At 38.8% G+C, this 13,005-nt stretch overlaps 1 protein-coding gene across 1 annotated transcript in view; it reads left to right on the top strand.

Annotated features, from left to right (window-relative positions):
* The first annotated feature begins 1,585 nt into the window (after window positions 1-1,585).
* Window positions 1,586-13,005, top strand: part of LOC149223841 (psbP domain-containing protein 6, chloroplastic-like) — a 129,860-nt gene continuing 118,440 nt past the window's right edge. Inside the window, exon 1 of the mRNA XM_089385942.1 lies at window positions 1,586-2,035. Coding sequence (XP_089242068.1) covers window positions 1,654-2,035 — 382 coding nt within the window. The 5' untranslated portion in view covers window positions 1,586-1,653. The remainder of the gene's footprint in view (window positions 2,036-13,005) is intronic.

The following is a 13,005-nucleotide window of genomic DNA, read 5'->3' as shown; positions in this document are numbered from 1 at the left end:
AAATGTAGATATGCCTTGGATAAAAGGAAGGCACACTTGTCATGAATAAAAACATGGAAAATGTACAAAGCTAGGTTAGGATTATTGCATTGAAAAATGTTTACTTTGCAAAAAGGCATCAAAGGAATTCACTTAATTGACAATCTTTATCTATCAAGAATGGAAACAAGATTGGAAAAGGATCTTACATTTGATTCAAAATCACATCATGGACAAGAGAGTGAACCATTAATGAACACTACAATGTCATGGATGCGATACTTCTTTTCGAGGGATAGAGACTGTATGCCAAATTGAGATAGTACATGTTCCATGTAATTTCTTCAAATAGAAAATCTACAACTTATAGAAATAAATATTGAAGGTGCTATTAATTGGGATTATCTCAAGTGGTTGGGAGGAATGATTGCTATTCTCCCCACCTAGGTTCAATTCCCACAAGTGATGATGATCTATGTTGCAATGACTTAGAGCCTTATTTGTTAAATTTACGCAGTCCCTTGAAGACTCAAACATGTATATTTTTCATAAGAAATACAAAGATATTTCTCAGGGGAAAAATGTTAAAGGTGCTAAAGGAAATGATAATTTCATTACATATGCATATTTCACAAGAATATGAAAAAAAATCAATGGTGTCCATATCCATAAGAAGTTAAAGATTTCATTACATATGCATATTTCACAAGAATATGAAAAAAAATCAATGGTGTCCATATCCATAAGAAGTTAAAGATGAGGATCTGCAATACATGTGCTTCTCTTTAATCAAGAAGGGCTGAATCTAAATGCTTAGAGAGAGGTATGTCTCTACAAAATTATTTGTTAGAGTTGGGTAGTTATCAATATTTTTATTTTATGTTTAATATGTAATTTTCATTATTAAAACAACTCAAGAACATCTCATTCAACAATTAAATGAACAAAAAGAGTTGTACAACATCAAAAGAAGTGTTGTGATGCTCCATATAAATATATATGTTTGATAATTGATAGCATGGATTAAACAAAACAAAATACACTTAAACTACATTTTGTCTATACACCAAAGAATTTAAGAATTTAAGAGAAGATATGCTACTCAACTTCACTTGGTTGGTTGTATAGCTTTAATGGAAAAATGTCTCCATACCTCCAAATATTCACAATTGTGAACATATGACCATCACTATAATTCATCATGTGCTTACTTATTAGTCCTTTTCTAAATATAAATATGTGTTATGATGTGTTAGAATCATAAGTCTAGTTTTTGAAAAATTTATAGTATTTTTTAATGCAATTTTAACTCATGTAGTTGATATTTAAGCCAATATATTATCTGGTTTTCTGGGATCGTTGTTTGTTGATTGTGTAGTCTGAAAATTTTAAGATTTTTTCGTTCCACCGTTAACGAGAGGAAGAAAGTTATTCGAAAATTTTATAAAATGGTTTCAGTTAATTAACCAAACAAAATTAATCTGCAATTCGTTATAACACTTCATTAGAAAGATCATGGTTACAAGTTGCCAGTGCCGAGGTGCCAAGAAATATGGTAAAAGCGAGTATAGTTAAAAAATATATATTTGAATATGAAAAATTTCAAAAATCGAAGCGGAGCGGATATATGTAAAAGTCCAACGATAGAATTGTGGGTAAGGAGAGATTGGGAGGATGCAGACAGCCACGACAGCTTCTGCTCTGTGCAAATGTTCATCCATTCCACCTTCATACACCTACAATACTATTGGGCCACCCATACATTTGAAGAAAAAGACGAAGGAGAGGCATGCACGGAAGAGGCTATTCCATGGTACGCGCTGCCAAGTGCTGCATCATCATCAACAACATGGACAATCATTTGCTCCCGCAATGAGCAGAAGGTGGGTGTGCATGGGAAGTGGTGCAGCAGCTGCTCTTTGGATGTTATTAATTGGAACAGAGGAATCGCAAGCTAAGGACATACAGGTTGGCTCATACCTCCCCCCTGCACCATCCGAAGCAGGCTTTGTTCAATTCAAGGCTACCAACAAAGACACCCCTGCTCTGCGCGCAGGTACTCAACATACATTACTCAAATGAAATTCAGGGAATTAGTGCCCAATTTAAGTTGGCCTCTTGGGGTTTATGTGCTGCCCAAAGATCAATTGAAGGGGGAATTTTTGATAGATTGTAATTCAGTATCCATCGATGGTTTTATCTGTTTAGTCCGTTATACCCATCAATGATTATACTGTCTGGTAGACAGGAAGTCATTGGTAATTTGCCTCAGTTTTCAGTTATGTTTAGTGTTCTGAACTCAAGTGTTCACTTAGTCTAGACTACGGTTTTAGGGGTTTCAAATCGCTTGTTAGCCTAAATAAGTTTTTAAACAGAGTCTGGGTATTTCGAAATTCGCACTAGGTAAATTATAATGAGTGGCTTAACAGAATATGGTCATTTCGCGCCGCATGAGTCCCTGTTTACTAATGTCAAGTTGAAGTTTGACAATATTTTAAGCATTGAGGCACTTCAAGAAATTTAGTTAGCCTTATGACCATTTCACAAGTCAGTGTCTTAGAATAGGAAAGATAAAATATCTGAAACATGTTAACATACACACAAGAAATTTTTTGAGTACCTTCCAATGTATTTTGAGAATCAGCGAAAAATAAGAGTTTATTGGAGTTTAGTGAATGTTATCCTTAACAGAATTTTTAACATGCTTGTGTGTGAGGTGAAGCTAAACCAAATTTATTTGTTTATTTTATTTTATCGTAGTGTGAAATAGCCTGTAAAGACTAATTTATTCTCTTCTTGCTATGTTAGTTTAACTTAATTCAAAATATCAGCCTTTGCAAAATGACTGTTTATTGGATTCAAAATTGGTCAGACTTGAAATCATTATGGACATCACATAAATAACAGCCCTAAACCAAAGAGGTCCCACAAGGCATGGCATAGAAACTATGAGGTATGCTGATACTAGAATGAGGGAGGATGCTATCGCATCAACCTGAAAGCCAACATCCAGATTCGGAAAGCTTTTGGTGTAGTTAATGCCTTATAATCCATTCTCTGCCTTAGAATTGTATGCATGTAGAATTATTCACAACACACATACTAACACATACACAATTAAAGGGAGAGTAAATCCCCATTGAAGTTGTAACTAGGTTCAATTTTCATAATGTAAATTTATCATTGATATATTTATTATATTTGTTTTGTTAAAGCATGTTCTTCATGCTTAGAGTCAAAAGAATTTATTTTTGAGTCAAAAGAAAATTTTTTTGAGTCATGTCCCATTTGGACATTTGTAAAAAAGGGAATTTAAATTTTATTTTTGAGTCGTAAGCCCACAAGATGACCAAGTCGGCCTAGTGGCCCCTATTCAACCCTCCTGGACAATTATATATAAGAGACAATTCGACCTCTTGGAAAGATCATTCATCCATCACATCATCAAGTATATTCTGTGTCAGGGCCTCGAGTTGACGAGCGCCTGCATTCGGTTAAAGGCGACTCGGAGGTGGACTTTCGAATGTGTGATGGGAGCGTGCGACGGGCAACCCGAGTTGGGCATTCGAGCGGGCGCACGCCCGAGCAAGGTTCCCATGGGCGAGCGATGGAGTGTGCGGAACCAAAGTATGGAGATCGGGCGAGCAGGTGGCTAGGCCGACCTGAGTGGCAGTGATACACATGCGACACGAAAGCGATATATAATTATACAAGTTGGGCTGACATACATATATGGGTAGGCCAACGTGTACATGGAGGATGGGCCGACCATGAAAGGTCGCGACCCTTGGTGTTGCCACATGGTAGCACGCATATATATTGGAGTGAATGATGGTCATTCCAACCATCAACGAACTTGAACGAAGACAAGCACAGGACAATAAGAAAAGAGGGAAAGCAAGCCGAAGCTACAGGTGGAAGCGCGAGGGTGCAGGACCGAAGTTAGCGAGGCAGAAGTTCGAGGTTTCTTTGGACTGGGCTGAGACACGTTACAGGCAACCGCACTGCACAACCGTGCTGCAGGCAGACAAACTGCTGCAATGTATTACAATGGTGGGGTCGAACGCCGAGTGGGTGTCAGAGTTGTTTGGGTGCGGGCAGGCTGCGACCCGAGGCCACTAAGGTGGACCTGTGAGCGGAGAGTGCCCACGCTGCCGAGTAACAACGATCGAGTGAACAATGGGCGCAGAAAGTTATAATAGGCGGGCCGAGAACTGTTTAGGCCTAAATGAAGGTGCGACAGAACGCCGAGAGGTGTGTGGTGCGGGCAGGTTGCGGCAAGGCGTGCTGAAGGTGCGGGTGAACCAAAAACGGTGAACGGTGGGTACGATAGTGCCGAGGGAGTTTTGTGATTTGGGTAAGCGTGCACGGTGGCACGACTTAGAGAATTTGCAGGCATGGTTTTGTAAAATAAAGGTGTGCAGGCCAAGGCTTGTTGGCAACACCGAATTGTATAATTTTTTGTACAATTGAATTACATAATTTATATATATTGATATTGAGCAGACTCTAACTTTTGGGAGTTGCCCCTCCCACTTATGATGATGTGTTGATGATTTCTGCTGTGCATTTATATTGATGAATGGTTGTTAGGTCCCTATAATACTAGTGATTCCCCCATTACTATTGTCATTATATCCCTTATTGTTATTATTGTGCCCCTATTGTCCCCATATTGTTATTAGTGTGCCCCATAGAAACCCACTATTGTTATTATTGTGCCCTTATGTTATTATTGTTAGGTCGGCTTGATTATATTGTGACCGTTTAGACTCTTATATATAGAAGGGAGGTTTAGTCGTTTGTATCATCCAAGAATTGTTCATTTGTATAATGTAAAGGAGGTTGCCCCCTCGAAGAGGCTGAATTCTAAGGTGTTGATCTATCTTTTATATCTTTTTGTGAGCTGGTTTCCTAACATTTGGTATCAAAGCTTTGGATTCTAGGGTTTCGCTGCTCCAAACAGGTCATCGTGGCATTTTCGCTATAACTTTTTTTCTGCGACGTTTCAAAAGCTAAAAAAAACCCATTTGAGCCAAAATTGTTCTAAACTTCAGGTTCGAATTTCAGAGCTTGTCTCGCTATATTTTCGGAGATATGATCTGAGGAAGTTAGGGTTTTTGTAGACTCCCGAATTACATTCCAAACAAGTGACCTGGGGAAAATTATCATAACTTTTGTTCTGAGCATCAGATTGAAATTTCGTAAGAAGTTTCAGAAAGAGGACGACCTGTAGTTTTTTGTATATCAGTTTCAGGTACTAAGGTCGAAACAGTGACACGTGGCACTTCGTACAAGTTCGCTCTACTAAACTAGTCTATAATCAGGTCACTGTGGGAGATTTGACATAACTCTTCCTTGGAGAATCCAATCTTGATCAGACTTGCAGGGTTAGAAAGAGGACTCAAAGGGCTACTGCAGGACGTGATTTCAGATATTCGAGATCCGTAGTTACAGAGATACAACAGATTCAATATCGAGCTCTTACAAAGTGAAAAAAGGTGTGTAGTTTTTTTAAAATTTTGCATAAGATTGGTTTGAAAAATTAGTTTGAAGGAATTCAAAGGGAATAGTGAAGAATTATTAGCATTGATTGATGCCCCGAAGAAAGAAAATGGAAACACCTAGTAAGAAACCTGAAAGCTCTAGCATGACTAGTGAAGAAGAGGAAGAAATGCAACATGATATATCAAAATTACAAGACCAAGTATAACAAATTTCACTCTCACAAAAGGTAGCTGAAGCCAAGATGAATGGCATGGAAGCTAATATGAATGGCATGCAAGTTAAGATAGATGGCATGGACGCTAAGATGAATGGCATGGACGCTAAGATGGAAGAATTGACGATAAATTTGAATAAGTTGCTACAAGAAATGGTTACTAATGGTGAAAGGGTAGTAAAGGAAACTCATGATGAGAACAAAAGAAATGTTAATCATGATTTCATAGACTCTAATGTTGGATTGAAGACCCACCATGTTCCAAAAATTTATATGAGGAAGTTTGATGGCAAGGATCCTGGAACATGGATACTACATATGGAGCAATTTTTCGATCTTCATAACATGCAAAACACACAAAAGGTACGTATTGCAACTTTATATTTGGAACCAAATCAGTTTGTATGGTATTGATGGCTTTGCTCTCTCGTAAACAAATTGTCACTTGGGCAATTTTTACGGAAGAAATGATAACACATTATGAGGATATAAAAAGCAACACCTTTTTTAGCCAATTGATAAATCTCAAACAAAATGGTTCAATGATGGAGCACATTGAGGACTTCCAAAAATTGAACATAAGGGTAAAAGATATTCCAGAGGAGCATAGGATTGATGTGTTCATAAGGACTTTAAAGGATAATATCCAACATGAGGTTCGCCTTTGGAAACCTGATTCATTGGAGAAGACATTCAGGTTTGCAAGAAAAATGGAAAGCAAAATTATGGCAACTAGGAAGCCTACCACTCACAACTATAAAGATAGAAGTGTTGTTGCCCCTAGCCTTCCACAACCTACAAGGTTGACACCACAACAATTGGAAGAAAAATAGCAAAAGGGCTTTGTTACAGTTGTGATAGCAAATACAATAAAGGTCATAAGTGTGCTAAGAAGAAATTACTCTACATAGATTGTGAAGAGGAGGAAGAAAAGGAACAAAAAATGTCAAAAGAAGAGGATATACTCCAGGAACAAACCCTAGATAAAGAAGAAATGAATCCGACCATATCTTGTAATGCATTGGTTAGAATTACCTCTCCTCAAACTATCAAGATTCGGGAAGTACCCATAATTTTATTCATTGTAAGATAGCCAAGGAATTGAATTGCTTCCTATATCCAACACTAGAGTGTCAAGTGATGGTTGCAAGTGGAGGAACCATAAATTGCTCTGGAAAGTGCCATAACATCAAGCTATCCATGGGAGAATATGTATTGAATAGCCCAATGCTTTCCATTCCAATGGGTGGTGTTGATGTTGTACTAGGAGTCCAATTGCTACAATCCTTGGGTACAATAGCTTTTAATTTTCAAGAACTTTTCATGAAATTTTGTGCGGAAGGAAAGGAAGTTGAATCGAGGGGTATTGTAAGATAGCCAAGGAATTGAATTGCTTCCTATATCCAACACTAGAGTGTCAAGTGATGGTTGCAAGTGGAGGAACCATAAATTGCTCTGGAAAGTGCCATAACATCAAGCTATCCATGGGAGAATATGTATTGAATAGCCCAATGCTTTCCATTCCAATGGGTGGTGTTGATGTTGTACTAGGAGTCCAATTGCTACAATCCTTGGGTACAATAGCTTTTAATTTTCAAGAACTTTTCATGAAATTTTGTGCGGAAGGAAAGGAAGTTGAATTGAGGGGTATTGCAGGGAAACCGGGAAAGATAATTAGCTCTAACAGTATGACAAAGCTTTTAAAGAAGGAACAACGAGGCGTAATTGCACAATTATGTTCGCTAGAGGTTCCCACATCGAAATCATCTATTTCTCCAGATCTCCAAAAAGTCTTAGACAATCATTCCAAGGTATTTGAGACTCCCAAAGGCCTCCCACCTATTCGTGATCATGATCATGCTATTCATTTGATTCCAGGAAGTGTTCCTCCAAACATCAGGCCGTACAGATATCCCTATGCCCAAAAAAGTGAAATTGAATGTATGTTTGCAGAAATGCTAGAGGTTGGTATAATTCAACCTATTTAAAGTTCTTTCTCTGCTCCAGTAGTATTGGTGCACAAGAAGGATGGATCGTGGTGCATGTGTCCGGATTGTAGGGAGGTCAACAAGCTCACTATTAAAAATAAATTTCCCATTCCTGTCATTGATGAATTGCATGGATCAATTTACTTCAACAAATTGGATCTTCGTTCAGGATATCATCAAATCAGAATGAATATTGAAGACATTCCGAAAACAACATTCAGAATTCATGAGGGTCATTATGAATTTTTGGTCATGCCTTTTGGCCTTACCGATGCACCTTCTACCTTTCAAGATTTGATGAATTCCTTTTGCAAACCCTTCCTTAGAAATTTGTGTTAGTATTTTTTGATGATATACTAATCTACAACAAGTCTTGGAAGGATCATGTTGAACATGTTGACAGGGTGCTCAAACTATTGAAGGAGAAACAATTATATGCAAAAAGCTCCAAATGTTTCTTTGGAGTACAAGAGGTGGAATATCTGGGTCATATTGTATCTCATGAAGTTGTTAAGGTAGACCCTAGCAAAATTAAAGGCATTAAGGAATGGAAAATCCCCACATCCATAAAGCATCTGTGAGGATTTTTCGGGTTGACAGGGTATATCACAAGTTTGTTAAGAATTATGGGAGAATATCAACACCTCTAACAACATTATTGAAGAAAGATGCATTTTCATGGACTTCGGAAGCAACAAAAGCCTTCGAACATCTTAAAGAGGCAATGTGCCAAGCACTGGTCTTAGCTACGCCGAACTTCACAAAAACCTTTATTGTGGAATGTGATGCTTTAGGAAATGGAATTGGTGCTGTTTTAATGCAAGATGAAAGACCCATTGCTTTCGAAAGTCGTCCAATCAAATGAAAGTATTTACACAAAGCTATTTATGAGAAGGAAATGTTGGCAATACTACATGCACTTAAGAAATGGTGACTCTACCTAATGGGAAGACACTTCAAGGTAAAAACGGATCATGATAGTCTTAAATACTTTCTAGAACAAATATTATTCTCTAAAGAGCAACAAAAATGGGTCACAAAGATGTTGGGTTATGACTTTGAAATCATCTACAAAAAGGGGAGGAAAATGTTATGGCAGATGCACTCTCAAGAAAGGACGAGGATGTGGAAGCATTGTTGTGCGCCATTTCTATTATCCAACCAGATTGGATAAACGAAGCAAGGGATGACGAAGAATGACGAAGAAGTGTGGGCACTCATTCAAAAGTTACAACAAGATCCCAATATATCTGATACATTTAGCTGGAAAAATGATTCGTTATGGTACAAAGATCGCTTATACCTATATAAGAATTCCCAACTCAAACAAAAGATTCTTATGGAATTGCACGCTTCTCCCTTAGGAGGGCATTTAAGATTTTTAAAAACTTACCACAGGGTTAAGAAGGAATTTTTTTGGGATGGCCTTACATCGGATATTCAAAAGTTTGTGGCGGAATGTTTGGTTTGCCAACAAAATAAAGTTGAAACAATTAAGACCCCATGTCTATTACAACCTTTATGCATTCCAAGCCAACGTTGGGAGGAGGTTTCAATGGATTTTATCACAGGTTTACCCAAGTCCGAAAGAAAGAGTGTCATCATAGTGGTAGTTGACAGACTTACCAAGTATGCACACTTTTGTGCATTATCGCATCCATTTAAAGCCAGTACAGTTTATACTGCATTTATGGAAACAATTCAAAAGCTACATGGAAACCCAAAGATTATTGTAAGCGACAGAGATCCCATTTTCACTGGAAATTTTTGGACAAAATTATTTTCTTGTCTCGGTACTCAGTTAGCTCATAGCTCATCTTATCATCCTCAATCTTATGGGCAAACTGAGATAGTAAACAAATGTTTGGAAGGATATCTTCATTGCTTTGTATCTGATAAACAAACACAATGGGTCAAATGGTTGCCTCTAGCTGAATGGTGGTATAACACTTCCTTTCATATTGCAGCAAAAATGACCCCATTTATGGCACTTTATGGATATCATCCACCATCCATCACATCATATTTAAGAGAAAATTCTAAGGTTCAAGTAGTGGAACATCACATCGAGCATCAACAACAAGTTCTCCAACTCTTAAAGGATAACCTCAAGTTGGCGCAGAATAGAATGAAACAACAAGCAGATCAACATCGCAGCGACAAAATTTTTGATGTAGGTGACTGGGTATTCCTACGGCTAAAACCATATAAACAAATGTCCCTCAAGCAAGCTAAGAAGGATAATAAATTATCACCAAAGTATTATGGTCCATACAAGGTGTTGCAAAAGATTGGTACTATGGCATACAAATTGGAGCTTCCTGCAACTTCCCAAGTGCAGCTAGTTTTCCATGTTTAATGTTTAAAGAAGGTTATAGGTGACAAGCTCCCAGTTCAAACAATATTGCCAGAACTTGATGAGGAAGGAAAAATCATATTGGAACCGGAAGCAGTCACAGAAACAAGAACTCAACAGCTACGAAATCGATCAATTTCAGAGTATCTCATCAAGTGGAAGAACTTATCCGCTGAAGATTCCACATGGGAGGATGAAAATTTTATACAGAAGCATCCAGAACTACTCAAGCATTGAGGACAATGCTTTTCAGAAGGAGAGGGGCATGTTAGGTCCCTATAATACTAGTGATTCCCCCATTACTATTGTCATTGTATCCCTTATTGTTATTATTGTGCCCCTATTGTCCCCATATTGTTATTAGTGTGCCCCATAGAAACCCACTATTGTTATTGTTGTGCCCTTATGTTATTACTGTTAGGTCAGCTTGATTATATTGTGACCCCTTAGACTCCTATATATAGAAGGGAGGTTTAGTCATTTGTATCATCCAAGAATTGTTCATTTGTGTAATGTAAAGGAGGTTGCCCCCTCGAAGAGGCTAAATTCTAAGGTGTTGATCTATCTTTTCTATCTTTTTGTAAGCTGGTTTCCTAACAATGGTTAATTGAAGAGTTTATTTCCAATGCAATAATAACACTTGAATTAATAATTGGTGAAGTGTTTGGTTAGGCGTAGCCTATACACTTAAGTATTGGTGAAAAGAAAAAGTGTGGCGGTACCACACCCGCCTATGTGTGGTTGAAATACTACCACCAAGATAGGGGCGTGACAGTTGGTATCAGAGGTTGATTCAGGTCGAGTTGAGCATGATTGAAGATTTGAAGCAGAGATACATCTTCCACTTCGTGACAGTTGGTATCAAAGCCTACTTTTTGCAGGGCTTTGATTGAAGTTGAAGAAGTTTGACAAGGACAAGTTGCAGGGTTGAAGGTGAACGGATTAGTGTATGGTCTTGACAAGATCACAAGCAAAATTGATGGTAGACAACGTAGAAGAACCTCAGGTAACAGGTGAATCTAGCACAATTTTTATGGACAGGTTATTGGACAGTATGGAGGAATTTGCTTCGAAGACAGGCTCATTGAAAGCTGAGAATGTTGAGCTGCGAGATAAGTTTACAACATTGGAATCTGTAAGAGATCAAGGTTTGGGTGAAATCTTGAAGCTGCAAAAAGCTCTTGACGATGTTTGGAATGAAATCACTGTTTTGAAGAAAGCAGTTGGGCAGGGATCGATTGGAGGGACTGCTCATGTGAAAGTCAATGAACCTAATTCTTATGATGGGATGATGAGTGCCAAAGCACTTGGCAATTTCTTATGGAATATGGAGCAATACTTGGAGCACTTGGGGATTCTTGAGCCAAGGTCAAAGTAGCTGCTCAATTCCTTACTAAGGATGCTAAGATGTGGTGGAGACAAAAGTTGAATCAGATTGCCAACGGTGATGCTGATGACATCTCTACTTGGGATGATATGAAGAAGGCTTTATAGACTCATTTTAGCCCACAAGATGAGACTTGGGATGCAAGGACAAAGATTAAATACATTAAGCAAACAGGGAGTCTACAAGCATATCAACGAGAATTCTCGAGTGTGATCTTGGAACTACCTGATATGGCAGAGAAAGACAAGGTATTCAACTTCATTATAGGATTGAAACCTTGGGCATGCAATGAGGTGAAGAGGCAAAAGATCAAAACTCTAGAAGAAGCATTTGCTGCAGTTGATCGACTGGTAGAACATTATGATGAAGGGACCGAAGAGAGAAAGACGAAGTCTGATAAACCGAAGGAGAAATCTACAAAGGAGGAGCATTCGAGATCGAGTGACAAGTCGAAGACGAAGAAGCCTCTGAAATGTTGGTTGTGCAGAGAGAACCACACAGTGAAGAATTGTCCTTCTAGATCAATGGTGGCTGCAACAACACAAACCGATGGAAAGAAGAAGAAAGAGGAACCAACAGTTGGGGTGATGCATATTTTAGGAGCTGCAGTGGCCACGGAGGCTGTCCCAAGGCAGGATCCTGAGAGGAACAAATTGGAGTATGTTAGCATGAAGGTTGGGCAAGGCACTTTACTCACTATGGTGGACAGTGGTGCGACCCATAACTTCATCAGGGAGGAAGCTGTGAGAAAAGTTGGATTGAAGTTCTCACCAATCCAAGCTTGTCTTAAAGCAGTGAACTCTCCACCAGATAAAGTCATTGGTATGGCAGAAAATGTGGATGTGAACATTGGTGAGTGGTTTGGAAAGATCGACTTCACGATTGTGCAGATGGATGACTATGAGGTAGTATTGGGTATGGAATTTTTGAAACAATATGAGGCTATGATGGTGCCACATATGAAGAAGTTGTACATTTACGATGGACGGGATGATGAACCTTTGGGGGTACCAACTGTGGCAGCTATGACAGCTGGATGTAAATTGACAGCGATGAATGTGGAGGACATCAAGCAGGACAAAGAAATCTATGGGAGGTTGTCTACTGTAGAGGCAAAACTCATGGAGCAGTCACAGGTTATTAGAGCATTGTCTGATAGTATCCTGGATTTGACAGGCAGGCTAGAGGCAGTGGAAGGAAATGAGGATGCTAGACCAAAGACTCAGGAGGAGAGCCGGGAAGCATACATGCAGAGATTGGAGGAGGAAGATCTGGATAGATGGATTGAGCTGTTAGAGAAGGAGGATGGAGAGCCATCGACTTTCCCATCCCCTACCTCTTCTTAGACTGACATGGGGATGAGGCTCATTGTCTTATGCTCATGGCAGTGAGTCCTCTATATTTTATGAGTAGGCACATGGGGCAAGATGGACACAATTGACAACAAGATGCGAAGATAGTCATGATGATGTGAGGATCATGCGTTCTTGTGGAGGCAATGTTACGGTTGGATTAACTACCCAACTAATCACCATCATAGGGGGATCCAACACATGATTTTCTTGTAGAGTTT

Source organism: Pinus tabuliformis, chromosome Q, assembly GCF_031772625.1.
Source record: "Pinus tabuliformis cultivar Carrire ecotype Pingquan chromosome Q, CPIR1, whole genome shotgun sequence".
NCBI classification, from domain to species: Eukaryota; Viridiplantae; Streptophyta; class Pinopsida; order Pinales; family Pinaceae; genus Pinus; species Pinus tabuliformis.
This window is presented reverse-complemented; position numbering and strand designations above follow the sequence as displayed.